The following is a 20,128-nucleotide window of genomic DNA, read 5'->3' as shown; positions in this document are numbered from 1 at the left end:
GTCCTGTCTGACCAATTAACAAGTAATTAATGCCTCCTGTAATTATCACATAAAGCTAGATTTTTCACTACTTATTTTCCTTCCTCATTGTGCAAATGATTCCTTCATCCAGAGCAAGCTGGGATTTATATCCATCTTCATTCAGCTGCATTTTCATTCTGCTAATTACCTAGATTGCTAATTTGTACTTCACCTGTTGGTATTTACTGTTTCCACACAATTAGGTACCTCGAGGTAAAAGCAGGACAGGTTTCAACATCTGAGTCATGTTAGCAGTGCAATGTTACCAGGAGAGGTGAACTGGAGAAGATGGGGCTTAGCTGATCTTTTCCATCCCAGATTTCTACAACTTTCATTCTTTTGGTACCAGTCAACAATTTTGCAGAGAGAACTTCAGAGAGGATCTGAGTTTTGTTTCTAGAAGGCAGTTACAGCTGTGATACAGCTGCTGCTTCTTCTTCTTCACTCAAAAAGAGAGTTTTTGGAGTCAGTGAGTATAGTAGGAAGAGTTTTTATTTTCTAGAGAATGGATGGTAGAAGAAAAAAAAAAGAAAAGAAAACGCTTTACAAATCTGGGATTGTAGCTAAAAAAAAAATGCATACATTCTCTGAAAACAAACCTATACTCTCTAGAGTGCCAGGGTTGTGAGTGCTTAAAAATAAGTTCTACTAAAATCAGAGCAGCCTGCCAATCTGTAATATTGTATATAATATTATATATAATAATTATATATGGAGCACCTTTCCTATGAGGACAGGCTGAAAGAGTTGGGGCTGTTCAGCCTGGAGAAGAGGAGGCTCCGGGGTGACCTTCTAGCGGTCTTCCAGTACCTCAAGGGGGCCTACAGGAAAGATGGGGAGAGGCTGTTCAGGAGGGCCAGTTGTGATAGGACAAGGGGTAATGGTTTTAAAATTGAGGGAGGTAGATTCAGGTTGGATATTAGGAAAAAATTTTTTACCATGAGAGTTGTAGAACGCTGGAACAGGTTGCCCAGAGAGGTGGTGGATGCTCCATCCCTGGAGACGTTCAAGGCCAGGTTGGACGAGGCCCTGAGCAACCTGATCTAGTTGGAGATATCCCTGTTCCTTGCAGGGGGGTTGGACTAGATGACCTTTGAAGGTCCCTTCCAGCCCTAACCGTTCTATGATTCTACGATAATGTCACAAAACTACACAGGAGCATGTATAAACCAGTTCCCCTGTCCCTACCCCTAGCTTTCATGGCACTTAACTTCCCACCTCGTTATTCCCTTTCCTCTTCTACCTCCTTCTTCTCTCACAGTTACCATCACAGCCCTGTTCAGAACGAACTTTCGCATGGATTTCCCCTTTGATCTGCAAGAGCTGCCAGCGTTTGCTGTAATAGGGTAAGTTCCTGGGAACCCAGCCCCTACTCTACAAAGGTTTTCGTGTTCATCTCTGTCAGGAGTTCTTTTGCAAAACAGTTACAAACCTCTCTTTTAGACGTTTTGATTGTCACAAATAAGGCTTCTGCTTGTTGGGATTCCTCCTTCAGAAATGGTGTCCGTGTAACACAATGAGTAAGGAAGGAAATGTGGGTATTATTAAGCTGGTTGTTATTTCCTTTCCATAGAACTTTTTCAGAAATTAAGTTCTGGGGAGAAAAAAAAAAAAGTAAGTCTAACTTGGTCTAGGTTCTGGATATACATTTACTGAATGGCCCCTTAACTGTTTGGATGGTATCCCCAAATGAACTGACTCAACAAGTATGGCCTTTTAATTTGACAAAAATGGGGCAAAAAAATGCAACCAGGAGGTTTCCCTTTTACAAGGTCAGAATGGTTATCCATTTCAAGAGAGGTTGGTACACTCAACGTGGTGGCAAGGGTAACTGAGCCGTAGTTGGATTCAGTGAGAACAATGGTTAATTTATTAAGATGAGTGTCAGATTTATTTTATTTATGGAGACATCTGAATTGGTTTCATTTGTGGAGGAAATTTTGGGAAATGAAAGAAGGAACTTAAGAGAACTGGGAAATAGTAGAGAAAAACTGAGTCTGGAATTGCTGTGGGGAAAAGTCTTGGGTTAGAGCTTGAGAGAGGCTCCAAGGAAAGCACTGCTGAGCAGTGGTGAAGTGGATTCACTGCAGGAACAAACACCTGTGCTGACATTGGGAACATATTCTGTTGCAAGATGTGGACCCAAGAGGAGGTTTTCCAGCTCTTTTTAGTAGGCTGCCTTCATGTACTTGAATATGAACTCAAGTGAGATACTTTGAAGACATGAGGCATGCAGGAGCTTTGTTCTTCTCCTTAAATAGACTTGCATGCTGAACTTGAGGGCATCTATTTGTTTAGATTGGCAAGGAAACAGGTAATCCTCATGATTTAAAGCTGATAGAATGCAAAACTTCTTGTCATTGTGTTTTGAACAGTTGTCAGAGATTTTTTTTTCCAGTACTGCACATCACAGGCTAGGAAAGGAGTATATGACAACTGTGAAATGCTTTCAAATTCCTGAGTGTCCAACGTGGTATTTTTTTTAAAAAAAAAAGCTAAAGACTTGAATAGTCTTGGTTAAAGTTCTGATGCCAACTTGGAATGCTCCAAATTCTCCTAACATTAAGCCTCAAAGTTGACCTCTCTTTCTATCCAACATAGTTCTTCACTTCCAGGTAGGACAAAAATACTGAGCCAGCCCAAACGCCGTCACAGGTAGATCTTGTTCTTCTGTGTCAGCAAAAGTTGTTAATTTGCAAAATATACACAGGTGGAGCACTTCTGTGTTATTGAAAAACTGATAGGCAGGAACAGAGGGATCTATTTTTTTAATATAAAGTATTATAAAGAGATTCAGTTCACTGTGTAGCCCTTAGGCTTATATTGCCTGTTTTAACAGTAGTGCTGAAGAGTGCTGGCTTAAAATATTTAAAAGAAGCTCATTGGACATGTTTCTCTGTGAATGACTTGAGTTTAAACTTGTTTCTATGCAATTTTTAAATGATCAAGCAGGATTTTTTCAACATACAACTTTTTAAGTGCGTAAATCTTTGCATGACGTTCGGCAAAAGCCTGCATAACGTGTAACAAAGGGAAATTCCATTAATTTAAAAAATGAATAGAATGAAAATCTCATCTGTTTGTCCTCAGTATTGAGGGTTGATTGTTTGCCACATAAAATAATATTTCCCTTTGCCAATTCTAAATGCAGAATAGTTGCCATTACCTTTAATGTTTGCTGTAGGTGTATAATTTTGCTGAATTAAACTCCCTTAATTTTTACTGTTTCCTGTTCCAATCTGATGTCTGATGGTACTGGTCTTTACCCAGTTGCTCTTCACCCACCTCCACTGAGATCTGTCAATCCCTTTTTATAGACTGTTTTGATAGTTTATTTTATAGATTTTTTTTAAAGATGAGATTTCTCCCTCTAAGCAAGAGAAAATTCAAGGGGTAAAATGGAAAGAGGTCCAAAATAATCACTCCCCTTTCATCAGGGGGTCAGGGTCTTCAAGTGAGTTGCCGTAGGAGTAGAGCAGAGTTGTCTCTTGGTGACATTTAAAAGACTTCATAAACAGCTGAGGGTGAAAAACACTTGAACTCATATTCTTGGTTGATAGTTTGTGTATTATCTGGGTTTTGGCGTTATTTTCTTTCTTTTTCTCCACTTTAGGATATGTTCCGGATTCCTTGGAGCGTTTTTCGTTTATCTCAATCGCCAAGTGGTCCTGTGCATCCGGCGTCATACGGCTCTGAGCCAGTTTCTCACCAAATAGTGAGTGCCTTTGAAGATAACTCCCTTTAGGGACTAGATTTTTATACCCTGCTGGTATTGGATAGTAACAAATGCTTTCTGGAAGCTAGTAGCACTATTTCAAGTGTAAGATAGTAAAAATAGGAGAAACTGAAATTTTATGAAAGATGTCTGCAAACATTAAGAGAATTTGTTCTGCACTCAATTTTCTTCTCGATCAGCTCCAATAGTTTCAAATAGCTTCTTGATTTGGAAGGGAGACTCTGTAATATTCATAAAGAGACAAGTGAAACTATTGGTTGGACAGAAAATGTTTTTAATTAGAAAATCAATGATCATGCTTTTTAAGATCATGCTGCTTCTGTTTGTTTTTTTTTAGAATCTGTAAAAAATAAATTCAGCATCGTTTATCTTTTAAGAAAATGAAATGCAATTGAAATCTAACTATGTCTTTAAAATCACATTTTTTTTAAATCAAAATGTAAAGAATGTGCTGCAGTAGTGCAGTTACTGCATCCTTACGAAACAAAAGCTAAAACTGGTAATGACCAAATGGTGTGAAATTCAGAATGGAAAAGAAACACAAAACAAAATAAAAATCTTAGCATTAAAGGTTTTACTAGACTCTTGAGGATACTTTTTCCCCCTCTCTAATAAAGTTATAACCTCCAAAGTTATAACTTGAAGAAAAGGTGTCTAACTGTAAATTACTTGAGTCTCTTTACAGAAGAAGTCTGATGCTATGAGAATTTTTAAGTTGAGGTGTGGAGGACCTAGATTTCTCAGCAAGTTGCAGATCTGAGCAGAAGAAAAACACTAGTTAAAAAGAAGTTCAAACTAACTGAACTTATTATGTGGAAGCAAAATTGTCTTTCTCCATTATGCAGCATTACCCATAAGCACCAGCAGAGCCATCAAAGTTAAGAGAGAAGTGAAGCAAAGCCTGAAAAGTAGGAATTTACTTTAAACTTTTGACTCATTTCTCAGAATTTTATAGGTCCTTAGACTGAAAGAAATTAGAGGTTATAGTTTGTCTTCCTGAATACCACAGCATTTCAGCCAGAACTTCCTGTAGGGAACATGGTAATTTGCAGGGGAGACCTGACAGTATCAGTCCAGCATGTGGAGGCAGCTTAGATTCATGTTGTCTTAGTGCCCATGAAGAGTCTCAGTGTACCCAGAAACCCATCCTGGGATTGGACACAGCAGTAGGAAAACGCAGCTGGCTTCAGCCTGCTGTCCAGCCATGCCCCACTGGCCACCAAACACCTTCCCAAAACTTGTAACGGTCCAATCCCACGGAAAGAAAAGCAGTTTTTCTCTTACCAATTAATGCAATGGGGGGATGCATGCAGAAATGTATAAAAAAACCCTACATTTAAATACACTAGGACAGGATACATTGCATGGAGGATGAAGAAGCAAGACTGGCATAATCAGGACGAATGGAGGAGGCGCTGGCTTTTGACAACAGGTCAACACATCATTGTAAATACCCATCCCCATCTCGCATACTCGAGTTCGTGCGTTTCGTACATCCCTCTCTCCCTCCATCCCTCCCATTACATTAATTCTGATGGGAAAAATGGTTTTGTTGACAGTTGAACTCCCTCTGAACTACGATGATCAGTGGAGCAGGGCATTAAATTGCCAGTAACAGAACTTCAAAGCTGTGGATGTAGATGTGGCAGAGAGCCTTCACAGAAATCGCATTCACCGTCCTGAAGTGATAGTGCTACAAGAAAAGAATGTGAGGTTATATTTTAATAAACTTTTCTTTCTTTTCAGCCGCCTCGTATACCCTGGGGTTATAACCTTCCTTATAGCAACTGTGACCTTTCCTCCTGGATTTGGGCAGTTCATGGCAGGAGAGGTGAGAGTGGGATGTGTATTTACAAGTCTGTGCAATTCTGTGGAACAGTCTCCCCCTACCCTGTGCCCCGATAACCTTATGTCATGGAAAGGGGAAGAAAGATATGGGAGGAGAGTCTGTGTTCTGAGGCTCATGATCTCTGCTATCTCCTATGATTTCCTTCTCTGCTATTCTATGGTCTCCTTCATGTAAAACCTGAAAAGGGTCCACTCTCCTAAGCAAGTAATAAGGAAGATGTTACACTGTGTGTAAAAGTAGTTATCCTTTCACCAGTTCAGGTAAAGTCCCATCTCTCTTCCTGATTTAAAATCAGGATTAAAGAGTTAAAGAATTAAGATTTAAAATGTGAATTAAGTCTCATAATCATGACTTAGCAAAGTAAAAATCTCCTCCATTTCCTTGGAACAGAGGCAGAATATTTACTCCATCTAATCTCATGGCTCATGACTGGTTTTTTTTGCTGTTTAGTTGATGCCACGGGAAGCCATCAGCTCTCTCTTTGATAACTATACCTGGGCAAAATACACAGGGGACCCTCAGATCCTAGGGAAATCTGCTGCCTGGATCCATCCCAAAGTCAGTGTCTTCATCATCATCCTGCTCTTCTTCCTCATGAAGGTAGGAAACCCAGCTCACCATCACCCTTCTCCACTCGGAGTGAATGTTCTTGATCCTTTGTAAAATAGTTTGTCAACTGCCAATGAGGAGTTGTTGGGTACTGAGTGAAGCACTGCAACTGCAATGGGTTCTTACATCTTTTGATATGATTTTTGCCAACCTTGAATGCAAGATTAACAAAATTATTTGGGAACAGTTTCCTGGCCTTAATATAGTGACCTCCTTCACTGCTCCCTAGGTCATCTTCCTCATGCATCCTTCCTGCTGAATGACCTTTGGTACCCAGTGTGTAGTAGTTGGTAGGGAGGACCACATCAGGAAAAACTTCTCAAGTTCCATAAAAATAAATAATTGAGTAAAAAACTCTCAGACCATTTATATTTGGTCTAAATAGAGTCTGATAGAGTCTACTTGATATTCCTGACTACAGAGAGGTGACAAGTAAGAATATGCAAGAACAATCTATAGTTGTGTGAGCCTCAAGGATTTGTTAGCAGTATTGACACCTGATGGAGAAATGCAGCCAAAAAGTTTTGCTCACTCCTCGGAAAGCAACAGCAGATTAAATGTTCTGAGCTGATGTGGCCCGTGGAAGTTGCAACTGTTCAGCCTCTGCAAGGATCAGCTGTGTAACTGATACGTGACAGAGCAAGAGAAGAGATTTGAAAGAAGAAAACATTCTATTCCAATGTTCAAAATACAAGTAGCACGAAAGAGGTTTTCCTAAGAACAGGGCGGGGAGGGAGGTAGATAAAAGAGTAAAAATATCATAGAAACGGTGATTTTTCTCGGTTGCAAAAGAGCTGAGGCCACCTTGCAATATCAGTCAAACATTTCGCTCGATCAGGAATGGACATCAATGATGGATTGACACAGCTGATTCCACCTAAATTAAAACGCTGTATTGAATTTCTGACAGGCAGCGAAGGGTTCTGCTTCTGTGATAATTCTGATTATAGTGTGCTGACAGATAAGGTCTCATTTACTTGAATAAAAGAGGGTTTTTTTTTAGATGGACTACATAGTCTATTTGTCCTGAGTCCATTTGTTTTCCTTTGAAAGAGCTGTATCCTCAGACACTGGATTCACTGGCCTCGTTCCATTGACTAAAGGCTTTCTCAGCTCACTAGATAACTGCTCCAAGCAGTTTATTTTTTTCTGGATATATTCAGAGTTGGGATAGACCACCTAAAAAAGCAACTGCTGTTTCAACTCTGGGCAAAACCCGGCCTGATTCCCCACTGCACTCTAATCTCAGCTCACATTTGGCCTGGGCTTGGTACTGCAAAGACAGAGCTCAGTTAGCACTACTCAACTTCTGCAGCTTGCTGGCCTCTAGCCAGCCAGGAACTTCTCTGGAACGTTCAAATGGCTTTGAAGAGCCATTCAAATGGCTGAAGAGCAACAGCCAGTATCAAACTGATGGTCCAACCCATCCTCACAGCGTGTTCCTCTTCTGTGGGCTGAGAAATGTTGTTCTGCTGGCTCTTTGTTGCCTTTGTAGAGGGCTTTCCTAAATGGCAGACTGTATCTTGACTTCATTTTCCCTTCTATGCCAACCATCCTATGAGAGTTACAGCAGAAAAGCTGTCTTGGATGGATTTCCTCTCACCAAACTGTCTACAGATTAGTATCTTATCCATCTACAGCTACAATGTCTGCAGAGGCATCACCTCCTCAAAGGTGGACCTTCAGCAGGAAGGATTTGCCCACTCTGAGGAGAATATGGTCCTGAAATACCTGAAGGTATTGCTCTTGATGTGCTGGACCATAGTTGTCTCTCTCCTGTGGATGACACTGCTGCAGCAAGGGACATCTTGCCAGTACACTACTTTGTACAAGCTTTTGAAGCAGCAGCATTCTCCATGTTGCCCTCAACTGTGGAAATCTCCTGTCGTGTTGCCTGAGAAAGTCTGAGTGTTTGAGGTATTTGTAAGATTAGGCTGTTGCCTCCAGAAGAAGTCTACATACACTGGGCAAAGTCAGCATTTGAACTGGTCTTAGCAGTACCAGGATGGATTTTATCATTTTGCCCAACGTAGAGACAACAGACACAAGCTAAAATAAAGGAAACTTATGACAGTTTGTCCCTGAGGGTAGGTCAGCAGTGGCACAAATGCCCAGAAAAGCTGGGAAATCTCCACCCTTCAAGATGTTCAGAACGCTCCTGGATAAGGCCCTGAGCAAACCAATCTGACTTAGGAATTAGCTCCTTCTGGGAGCAGGGAGTTGGGGGAGAGACCTCTGGAGTTCCCTTTGCACTGAAACCTTTCTGAGTTTGTGAAATTTTGACAACCTTGTTCTAATGAAAGCTACTTTGTTTGGAGCAGTAGGAAATCTCAGCTTCTGAGGTCCAAGGCAAAGGAGTTCTCGTGTTCATCCATCCCCTTGGTGATTCAGCTTCCCTGCAATCACAGCAGTTGCCCACAGGTCCTCTGTGTCAGTGTTGGTGTGTTGCCAGAGTTCCTCCAGCTCCCCTTCACACTCCACAGCCCTTTTACCCTTCACTTTCTGGCTGAGCTGCCAGATCCCTCAGAAGTGTCTCCTCATGGATTCACAGGCTGGGCAATAGAGTGGGCTATTGGCTGCTCCATAAAAACTGCATCCTCTGCTTCTGTTCTAGTTCTGGATGTCCGTCATTGCTACCACGATGCCAATCCCCTGTGGAGGCTTCATGCCTGTTTTTGTTCTAGGTGAGTTTCCATTTTGTGTCGCAGCACGTAATCTGACAAGTGGAGAGGATGAGAGAGACATTGCATACGCACCCAGTAGGTTTCTTCTAGTGGATGAGGAGTCATCACTTGATGACTATGACAAGCTTGGTTAACAGTCCATATAGTGGCCTCTGAGTCTCTGCTTTTGTCATTTTCCCACCCCCCAAATCCAAATGCTGAGGAGGAAATCCCTGTGCTTTTATGTAAGGAAGGCCACCCTGTGGGGCAGCACGCTGAGCCATGGACTTCTAATTTCTCTGCCTTTTCACCAACAGAGAAACTTCCATCCTACAATTAGTAGTAGTTGCTCGTTTCGCTCCTGAAGGCCAACTAGAAGAGAACCTCAAAACTAGTACCTGCAATGTAATCCACCACTTATTCATTTCCTCTGCCTGAAATAGGGTAACATGCGGGAGTTCACTGGTTTTTAACTGGTTTGAATTCCAAGATCAAAAATACAAAGAATAGGATGCTAATGTTAAGACAGAGATGCTGCGTTAGACTAAAGTACACAAGTTTATGAAGCTCAGCATTAAGCACCCACAGCTCTTAAATGAAATGGTGTGTGCTGAGGACCTCTGGGTTCTGGCAGGCAGCAACTGGACGAGTCAGCAGAATGCCCTTGCAGAGTTGAAGGCTAACGACAAACACGCCTGTAGTAGGAAAAGCCAGCAAGGCAAAAAAAAAAAAAAGGTTATTTCCCTGCATTCAGCATTTTGGCCACAATTCTGGAACATTGTGCCATTTCATGTCCACCAATACAAGAGATTTTGATGAAGTGCAATGAGTCCAGTGGAGGCCACTGAGGTTGTTGGGGAGCTGGAGCACAAAGCAAGGAGAGCCTGAAGCTGAAGAAGCTGGGCTTGTTCAGCCTGCATAAGAGAAGGCCAAGAGGGCTTCTAACAGTGGCCTTCATCACCTCATGCAGCACGGGACAGAGAGGATAGAAAGACTCCTTTTACAGACACGTAGTAAGGAGGAGGTAAAGGCACAAGTTGTAACAGGACAAATTCTGATGGGACATAAGAAGTTGTAGATGCCTCATCCCTGGAGGTGTTCAAGGCCAGGCTGGATGAGGCTTTGGGCAACCTGGTGTAGTGGAGGGTGTCCCTGCCCATGGCAGGTGGGTGGGAACTAGATGATCTTTGAGGTCCCTTCCAACCCAAACCATTCTGTGATTCTATAAGAAAAAAAATTGCTTCCTTGGTTAAGGTGCTTAGAAAGGCTGGAGAATCTCCATCTTTGTAGACTTTCAAAGCTTGTCTGGACAAGGCCCTGGATGACTTGATCTCACTTTGAAATTAACCCTGTTGTGAGCAGTGGTCAGAACAAGACCTCCAAAAGTCCCTTCCCATCTAAACTTTTCTGTAAGCTGTGATTCTAGTGTTTGGACATTCATAGAATGAGCGTGTGAAGGGCTCCAACTGTGGTCTGGACTGACATTGTACATATTCTGAAAATATTTCCTCCTACCTGGGAATCACAAATACCACTGTGCCTGCGGTGCCCAAGTAGAAGAATGAGGGGTCAACTGTATTTACATATCTTAGTACTTTTTTCTCCTCCTGGAGTCTAACTTCTGTATTTTGTAACTGAGAACTACTCTCTAGTCCTCAGTGTCACTTTAATGTAAGTTTTGATCTTGTTTTTGTTAGAAAATACTCAGGTGGTTGCACAACACAGCTGCACAGCACACACTGGGTGTTCCTTAGAGGTTAATTCCATAATTGTCAGTGATATTCTCCAGGTGCTGCGTTTGGGCGTCTGATTGGAGAAATCATGGCATCGCTTTTTCCCAACGGGATCCTCTTTGATGGTATTCTTTATCAAATCTTACCTGGAGGATACGCTGTCATTGGTGAGTCTCCATCTTTCTTTTTCTTCCCCTAGTCCCATCCCCATGACTTTCCTGGTTGGCATGACGTGCCGTTTCTCCGTGACAGTCGTCTTCTCTCCCTATTCCTTTTCCACCCTACCTGGGGAAGGTGCAGCAGCTCTGACAGGAGCGGTGAGCCACACTGTCTCCACTGCTGTGATCTGCTTCGAGCTGACGGGTCAGATCTCTCACATTCTCCCCATGATGGTGGCTGTCATTCTCGCCAACATGGTGGCCCAGAGTCTGCAGCCCAGCCTCTATGACAGCATCATCCAGGTGAAGAAGTTGCCCTACCTGCCAGACCTGGGCTGGAATCACATAAGGTAGAGTAGGGAAACAGAGGTGGAGGTGGGAAGTGGGCAAAGAAATAAAGCAGAAGAGGATGAGACCATGGGAGAATAAAAGGTCATGAAAAGGGGACAGTACTACAAGGAAAATAAAAAGGCACGATAGGTCTGCAGTGAGAAGAAACAAGTGGCAGAGTAGAATTAGGGTTTGTAAACAGAAATGGAGAGAAGTCCTCTTCTTTTTTTCACTGAAAGCGTAGGTTTGAATAATCTGCAACGCTACTCAATTTCTACTAATATCACCAAATCGCTTCAGTTGAAAAATTTAAAAATCAAATGTCTCATTTCCATTTTTTCCTTAATTCAGTGAGGTTTGGATTTTTTTTTTTTTTCCTCCAGCACATGTTTGAAATATCATTTTATTTGGATATTTTGCTTGAAACAAAACTCAGCTATTCATATACATGTCATCCTCTCTCTAGTATATATAATATACGTGGGTATGTATATATAAAACACCTATACATACGTGTGTGTGTATATGTGTGTATTTTATGGAGTGGAAAACAACTGTAAAGGAAATCCAGTTCATCTGTGTTGATCCTGTTGGGAAGTCCTCTTTGGTTACTCTCACAGCAGATTATTTAGCAACTGTATTGAGAACACTTTTTAAAGAAGAGGGCATTTATGTATTTCTTTAAGGAATTGATCAGCTAGACGTTTTTAATATGCTAACTCTTCCCCTTATTGTCCCCAAATTCACAGCAAATACAATATCTTTGTTGAGGATATTATGGTCCAAGATGTGAAATTCGTTTCCTCCAACTGTAAATACCGAGACTTGCAAACCCTACTGCAAAGCACCACTGTTAAGACTTTGCCTTTGGTGGACTCACCAGGTAAGGAATGGGGATTAACGGATCCTTCCTGGAGACTGTCTCAGCTTGAAGAGCCAAAGAGGAGATGTTGGAGGGAGGGAAGGGCAGTGTGTGGCAGGGGACGTTCAAAAACTTGAAGGCGCTTCATGGCTCCTCTGCTTTGTGTTATGCAGAGACCATGATCCTCCTGGGGTCCGTAGAGCGATCTGAACTGCAGGCTCTCCTCCAGAGACACATCAGCCCAGAGCGGAGACGGCTCCTCAACAGAGAAAAGCAGCAGAAGCTGTCTGAAGCACCCTACGATGGGCACAGCAAGGGACCGTGGGCAACCCTGCCAAAGCTAAAGCATGAATCTTTTCCTTACGTTGATGAGGATGAGGACACAGATGAGAAGGGAGAGGTGAGGGAAAGCAGTGGAGGGACTGCAGTGAGGGACTTAAGCAGCAGTAAGGCGTTTGGAGGGGCTGAGAAAGAAACGACGCAAGGTGGACTTCATTTTCTCTCCTTTCTGTAACAGCTGCCTTGGCCCCCGAGTCCCACTCCCAGTTACCTAGAGGAGCCCAACGGCCCAACAAGCCCTCTGAAACAAATGCCTGAAAGTCTGGAGGCACAGCAACTGCCAGGTATGGTAACTTCTGGCATCTCAGCCACATCCTAGCCAGCCTGTGGAAGCTTGCACGCGAGCGGTGTGCGTGCACGTGTGCGAGGTGCTGATTTCCCAGAGACTGGGAGAAGGAGCTTTGGCCGCTGTTGCTGTGTTAAAGGTACTTTGTTAAAGCACCTCAACAGCAGTGTGACATACCTGGAAGTATCTTCTGTTTCTGATCACTCGGACAGCATGGCAAAAGTAGGTCCACTCAAGCTGCGCTCTCTCTGTCAGTACTCCCCACTCAGCCTTTGCAATAACATCTCCTCGGACGTTTTCTGGAGAGTCTGCGTGGAAGGGTCCCATCTCTTGCCTCCTTCACCTCGTGAATTAATTTCCCTGGGAAAAGCAGCCTGAGAGCTACAACATCTGTACTTGGTTTTTGAGTAGCTTAGGCTGTTGTTGCTCAGCCATCTCCGAAACTGAACAGCTTCTCCCTTGGACATGCATCTTTTTGATTCAGCTACATCAATATGATGGACAAATACTGATGCATTGCGGGTTTTATGTGCCACCCCATCCTAGATTAGCTTTGCTTCCAAGACTGTACTCATAGCTCATTTTGGATTCGTATATCATGTATATTTGATGCAGGACGGTGCGTTTTTTTTTTCTTCCATGTGACTTGAAACATGCAGAGCGTGAGTACGCAGAGGTGTAGCCCAATCTTGAGAATGACTACAGAGGACAGGGCTCTGGCTCGTGCTTTTAGACACCTCCCCCTTAGCATGTAATAGAGCATATGGCACCTTCTTAACACCACTCATGTATGACTAAACCTCCAAGGCATAGGAAAATCCACTTTATGCTTCCAGGGCAGTAGAGTGGTGGGATAGCCATCCACCTTCCTTAATAAAGCAGGAAAAGAATCACATCAAAACAAGGATGGTGTGTGAGACATTTTACATGAAGCCAGTACTGAGTGACCCAGGAGTGACAAGGGGAGCAGGGGTGACTTCATGAGGCTTTCCCTGCCATAATTTTTAGTTTGGCTTACAGCTGTCATTGTTTCTGACCAACCTTCCTCCGCAGCCTCGTTCAATTCACAACAGCACCAAACTCCATCTCCTCCTCGTTGCTAATTCCTGACTGTCCTGCCTGGGAGAATAATTCTGAAGTCTTTATCGTTCCCGTCATTATACTGCTGGCACAACCCATGGACTCCTCACCCCTTTGTACCTGCCACGTTCAAGCTGTAATATGTTTTGTCTTTGAAGCAATTTCCAAATCCTCATCTCCCCTTTCCATACTCATCTCCCAAACCACATTCCCTTTGTGGACTGCAGAAACTTCTCGCAACAGCAGTTTATCCCTTGCTTTGGAATTTTTTGCTGTGTTAGTAGTTTTTTTTCTTCAGGGACACTGATCTACGAATATTATCTGCAAGGACTACTTTGAAATGGTTTGTTTCTCTCCTTGAGGAAAAGATATTGCATGGGAATATTTATTCTGCCATGTCCCACACCCCATTGTACAAATTGAATGCTAGATTGTGACTGGCTCAGCCCTGTCATATCCCAGCTACTATGTCCCTCATTTTCCAGCCTGCCTCGGGAAAGCAGATGGGCATGGGGCTTTGTGTTTTTGTCTCTCACTTGTTCTTCTTTCTTATCTATGTGTTTGGTTTCATCCTTCAGGCAATTTCAGGAGTTTGAGGCAACTGATCCAGCAGCTCTTGTGCCATTACAACCGTCCACTTGAAACGGAGAGCACCGTCCAGGTTAGGGATACAGAGAGAAGAGGGAGGGAAAGGAATGCAATGGAAATAGAACCTACTACTCAGAGCCATTCAGCATTTAGCCTAAGCATGGACACACTTATGGTCCTGAACTCTGTGACAGCACCAGTGGGGAACTCTCTCCAAGAAGAAAGGGTGTGATTACTGTAAAGGAGTGTGCATCTTCCTAAAGAGCAATCTGTGCTCAGGTGTCAAGGCTACCATCATGACTGAGTGTGGGCATCTTTTTCTCAGTGAATAACTTCATGCTATTTTGGCTAACCTGGAATAAAGTGCAGTTCTATTCGATTTGGCAAACAGTTTTGGCCAGATAAAAATGAAATAACACTTTTTCCTTATGCCATGTTAGATGCCCTTGAGTATCTGACATATCTGCACAGGGCTGGTGGATATCATATAGAGCCTATGGGAGACCATCCACTCTAAGGCAGTGGTTGGACTCCATGTGAGATACCTGAAAGCAGCTAAAGTAGTACTAGATGACCATGTTTAGGCACCTGAATTGCTCCACAAGCATTCCACAGTCAATCTTTATCAGCGAGGGAAGCACAGCAAGTACAGCATACATCTTATGCTGTACGAGTATAAAGTAAATCTAAACACTCAGGAACATACTATTTGGAACAAAAAGGGGGCCACATGGGGTGAGGAGGCTGTGCAAATTTTTCTTTTCCGTACTCTGTGAAATTGTGCGTTCTTTGTCCGTCCTGAACAGTGTTTTCTTCTACAGGAGCCGGTGGAAGTTGACACAATGAGGCCAGAAGAGGTAAGACTGGGTGCAGAAAGGGAGTGAGGCTGAGTGCTTCTTTTGCCCATTTCCTACCACTTGTAATACTTCCTGAACTCCGACTATCTCAGTGACTGCCACATAAAGCCATAGCTAAAGCCATTTTCTTCTTAGAGTTGCACAGTGGGCAAGTCTCACCCAATAAGACAAGAGACTGTTCTGCTAGATGTGCTGAATAAGGCTCTGACTAACCTGATCTAGCTTTGAAGTCAGCCCTGCTGTGAGCAGGGTTTTGGACTAGAGACCTCCACAGGTCCCCCTTCACCTAAATGTTTCTGTGGGTCTATGTTGCCCCTTCATTTTTTTTACACAAAGGAACCATTATCTTGCAATGACAAGGGGAAGGTGCACTCAGAAAGGAAAGCTAAGATGTTCACTCCCTCTTTAAGCACGAAGGAGCAAAACCTCACCTTCTCAGAAAACCTCTGAGGTACTGGAATTGCTCTGTTTCCAAAGGGACTTGACATCTGGCAAGGAAGGGTTGGGAAGCCTGAGGGGTGTGATATGATGGGCAAGATGAATGATCTACGTAGGAAGGAAGAAGCATTAACAGGAGAATGGGACTAGTTTTGAGTACACAAGACAGCAAGGCTGCTGATTACTCTAAGAGTGATTCCTCTACTTTCCTGTGTCAGATAGATGCTTGGGAACAGGAGGAGCTGAACAAGGACGTGTGCTTTGACAGCTGCCGCATAGACCCTTCCCCTTTCCAACTGGTGGAGAGGACTTCCCTACACAAGGTGGGTGCAGATGTATCTCTGAGGCATACCCTGTTTTTCTCCCCACTATCTATCATTGCAGGTCTAATCTATGACTTATTTCTTCTCCTTGTCTTCACTTAAAACTGCTATCACCAGCTACTTCCACATCCAGCTACGGAAGTCAGTTTGTTCCTATAACCTTCAGAGTTGGGGCTGTTCAGCCTGGAGAAGAGAAGGCTCTGGGGTGATCTTATACCAGTTTTCCAGTACCTAAGGGGGGCCTACAGGAAAGCTGGAGAGGGACTTTTTATAAGGGTGTGTAGTGACAGGACAAGGGGCAATGGCTTTAAACTGAAAGAGGGGAGATTTAGGTTAGATATAAGAAAGAAATTTTTCACTCTGAGAGTGGTGAGGCAGTGGAACAGGTTGCCCAGAGAAGTTGTGGCTGCCCCATCCCTGGAAGTGTTCCAGGCCAGGTTGGATGAGGCTTTGGGCAACCTGGTGTAGTGGAGGGTGTCCCTGCCCATGGCAGGGGGTTGGAACTGGATGATCTTTGAGGTCCCTTCCAACCCAAACCATTCCATGATTCTATGATTCTATGAAATTGTATTTAACTCGTCTGATTTTCTTTCACATTAGGGTGAAATGTCTCGTTCCTGAGAAACGAGATTTCCCCTAGTTTACATTTGAACATGACATTCAGTATCTCGTTTAACATCTCTTGATGTTAAAAAAAAGGCAAACACCATCTGTGAAAGAATGAATTCCTGTAAGGTAAAGTCCAGCTAGAGCTCATCTTGAAGAACTTGGAGGTTGGAAAGACGCCACAGATGAGCACTGAGAATGCTGAAAGTTTTAGAAAGCCTCATCTATGAAGAACAGTAAAATAATGGAGTTTATTTAGGCTGAAGAAGACTTACAGCAGTGTGATAGCTGTCCTTTTGAGAAGGCTTTGTAAGAGAAAGGGAATAACCTGTTCTCAGTGTTCCCACTGCACTGCATAAGCAGCAACGAGCTTAAGTTTTGATAGGAAATATTCTGGCACAGGAAAAAAGACAGTTTTCTGTTAAGGAAAGCACTGGAATAAATAACCTAAGCAGGTTCTGACTTTGCATATTACTATATGACAGTTCAATTCCAGCACCGAAATGGGATCTGTGTAAGTCCCCAAATACACAGGGTGTTGCACATGAATCTCTCTTAGCCAGATGCAGGATGGGAATGACCTTGAGAATGTGCTCTCCATCATCAACACGCTTCCAACTGTGGCTCCACAGCAGAAGGACCAAAGGGCAGTGTTTTCTAGCTACGAAAGGGAAAGGGAAGAGGTAGTTTCTCACTGGGATAACTGCAGACTTGTGCACTTCCGTGATTCCCGTTTCTAAATCCCGAGTCCCAGCTCTAGCACCAAGTATCCAAAGTTTCCAAAGACCCTCAAATGCTTTTTTTGTGTTTTTGCTCCTAGACACACACGTTGTTCTCATTACTGGGCCTCAGCCATGCCTACGTAACCAGCATGGGGAAGCTGAGGGGAGTGCTGGCTTTGGAAGAGGTAAGTACAGATCATTTCACCTCCTCCTAATCATCTGCAAACGTCCTGTGGATCACTGCAATAACTTACAGGTGCTGGAGGATCCAGCTGGGAATATCCATAACTGTGATTGCCACATTTTCAATGCAGCGTTGAATTCTGAGTCAACTCTTTGGAAGCCACGTAGAGGAGTGGATGACTGTATTTCAGAGGAGGCAGCAGGTGTTGTTTACAGGGATGTTAGATGGTTCATTCTGCTCATGACCATAGGGCTCTTAACTGAGTGGCTATTACTGTCTCTGAAAGTGGTGCAGAATTTGTTATTTAACCGTGGAATGAAAAATCACACCACCACCAGTATAAAAGATGATCTCCACAGGCCCCAGGGGTAGAGCTGTGACTCTATTTATGATCCCTTTACCCTGGAGACGAGATGAACTTCTAGGGCTGGCTCAGCCTCCCTTTCACCCATTTTTTCTGACCTTTTTCTCTTCTCCTAGCTCCAGAAGGCAATAGAGGGCTCCACACGCTCTGGAGTCCGCCTCCGCCCACCCCTTGCCAGCTTCCGCGATACCAACCGGACTTCCATCAGCAGTGAGAAGGTCAGTGAGGCCACTCAGGTGTGGAGCCGCCAGGCCAACTGTATGGTGGCAGCAGAGCAAGCAGCAGACTTGGGCACAGAGAGCCCAGTGCCTCCCTGCTTGCACTCCCCCCAGCCCTCACCCTTGCACGAAGAGGGGGAAGCCCTGTGCTCCACTTATGCCACTGATACTGAGTTGGAAGAGATGGAGCTGACAGGGCCAGTTGCTGAAAACATCTCAGATATCCTCAGGGACATAAGCCTACACGCCACTGACCTGGATGAGGATGAAGATGAGGATGTCCCCTTATAGCTGGTGTAAGGGGAGTAGTCCATCACACTCTTCAGTTGAGCCAGTCTTCTTGTGTTTGCTCCTCAAAGAGAAGCTTTTGGATGTTCTTTGCAATCGCCACAGAGGATTGATCCAGCTGGGAGAAGGGGCATCAGACTGACCCTTTCTTCTGCTGCTGTCTTTCTGTGCAAAGACTGTTGGGCTGTTGGACTGTACGGGTGCGTGCAGGAGGCAGATGTGGTCTGCAAGGTGGCTGAGGGCAGGCTTATCACACTCAGACTTCTGCCACGTCTACCTGACACAGCAGAAGGGATTCTAACAGGACATGAATACTGCTGGACACAGTCAGGATGCTAAGGGTCAATCTGCCACGTGGAAAGTGGAGGAGGAGCAGCTCTTCTCGTTCTCCGTTGGTGTCATCCTTCCAGTCCCACCTGGTCTACACGCACCAGTGTAAACACAGCCAGATCTCCAGCCTAGAAGCATATTGCTGCTTCTGACTGCAATCCTGTCCATGTTGCTGCAGCTCCTTTTCACTGGCTCTTATCTTACATCCCCCCCAAACATTCCCATGTAGAACATTTTTCCTCTTTCTCGATTTTTACTCTGGGATTTTGCTGGATGGGGGTGCAGTTAGGAGCTCCTCCTCTCTCTTTTAGCTGAGCCGAGCCCTAAAAACAGATGGGAAGAAAATATTTGGTCTATATCTCATGTCTTGAATTCAGCCAGGGCTCTAAGAAAAGCACTGGAAGGGAGGAAAGCCTCTTTGTTGTCCCATCATCTCTGGAATTTTTAAACAGAATGGGAAGATCTTAAGTGGAGGCATCCTCAGTGTTGGAGGAGGCGGAGTAAAACAGCATGTATGCATCTAGATTTTAAATACCTGTGTTTGTCTCTCCAAATCACTGTTCACAATTTTTACAAAGTTATAGTCTTAAAACATAAGAACTCAAAAAAAAAAAAAAATTATAGAGTGTTAGCAGGCTGCCAAGAAATACAGCAGAATGAAACCACGTTTTCTACACTTTGAAAACAGGTTTCTCTCTAAAAACTCCTGCTCTCTTTCCTGGTAATTCTGCCCTGCCTACTTTCCACATATTTCTGCATACCTCAGAGCTGAGAATTCCAGCTCTCATTTTTGCCAGCTTGTCTCTGTTGTGACTAATAGCAGAGACCTCAACCCTTGTCTGCAGTATCGCTCTCTACTCCAGTTCTAAATCTGGAGCAGATCTTGAGCTGTACCTTGCAAAAAGATGTCTTGTCAGTTCGTGTCATGCATGCAAAACCTTAGCATCCAAGGATAAGATGCTGCTTTGTTTAACTCACTGTCCTTGTAAGGTTTTCTCAGTAAATAGGCAAAATCAAATTCTGTGTATTCTGTAGCTTTCCTCTAACATTCTTCATTCCTTTCTAGCACATTTTTTGGTGTGTCATGGCACTTAGATGCAGTCTCCAGCAGCCTATTGGATGTGTTTCCACTTCCACAGTAACAGAGAAGAGATCCAGGCTCTGAGAATATGTTCTTGGGGGTATTCTCCCGGGTGCTGGACCATATCCCCTTTCCTGGTATTAGTAAAGCATTACCTAACTTACAGTAACCAGTTTCACCTTAACAGGTGGTTTTTCCTAAGCTGTTTCAGGAGCAAGTCAAAAATATAACTACTTCTAACCCAGTCTCCCTCAGAAAATCCCCTCCTGGCTTTGATTCCAGGGATTGACCTTGCACCGATTCCTCTCTGATAATGCCCATGGGGTGGGAGAGTCTGCCACGAGCTCCCAGTAGAAGGAAATCTCCCCAGCTAGTCTCTTGAAGAGGGAGAGATTTATTTTTGCTGCCTGGAATTCAGAGCCCACCAGCTTTGTATCATCTCTGACACATGATCCCCCTCTAG

General features: G+C 43.7%; 1 protein-coding gene across 2 annotated transcripts in view; it reads left to right on the top strand.

Moving 5' to 3' along the window:
• The window catches only part of CLCN1 (chloride voltage-gated channel 1), a 41,435-nt gene extending 23,178 nt beyond the window's left edge, over nt 1-18,257 (top strand). Inside the window, exons 9-23 of one of the 2 annotated variants that reach the window (XM_086616757.1) lie at nt 1,283-1,367; nt 3,635-3,736; nt 5,504-5,588; nt 6,057-6,206; nt 8,830-8,899; nt 10,668-10,778; nt 10,906-11,119; nt 11,849-11,982; nt 12,135-12,361; nt 12,479-12,584; nt 14,245-14,327; nt 15,076-15,111; nt 15,768-15,872; nt 17,299-17,385; nt 17,865-18,257. In XM_086616757.1, coding sequence (XP_086472883.1) covers nt 1,283-1,367; nt 3,635-3,736; nt 5,504-5,588; nt 6,057-6,206; nt 8,830-8,899; nt 10,668-10,778; nt 10,906-11,119; nt 11,849-11,982; nt 12,135-12,361; nt 12,479-12,584; nt 14,245-14,327; nt 15,076-15,111; nt 15,768-15,872; nt 17,299-17,385; nt 17,865-18,257 — 1,988 coding nt within the window. Of the gene's footprint in view, nt 1-1,282; nt 1,368-3,634; nt 3,737-5,503; nt 5,589-6,056; nt 6,207-8,829; nt 8,900-10,667; nt 10,779-10,863; nt 11,120-11,848; nt 11,983-12,134; nt 12,362-12,478; nt 12,585-14,244; nt 14,328-15,075; nt 15,112-15,767; nt 15,873-17,298; nt 17,386-17,864 lie in introns of both variants that reach the window. The other variant, XM_086616748.1, reaches the window with a different exon arrangement.
• Nucleotides 18,258-20,128: the final 1,871 nt, after the last annotated feature.

The sequence above is a fragment of the Tauraco erythrolophus genome, chromosome 1 (assembly GCF_009769465.1).
Source record: "Tauraco erythrolophus isolate bTauEry1 chromosome 1, bTauEry1.pri, whole genome shotgun sequence".
Classification (NCBI taxonomy): domain Eukaryota; kingdom Metazoa; phylum Chordata; class Aves; order Musophagiformes; family Musophagidae; genus Tauraco; species Tauraco erythrolophus.
The sequence above is the reverse complement of the archived record's forward strand: the minus strand, read 5'-3'. Positions and strand labels throughout refer to the sequence as shown.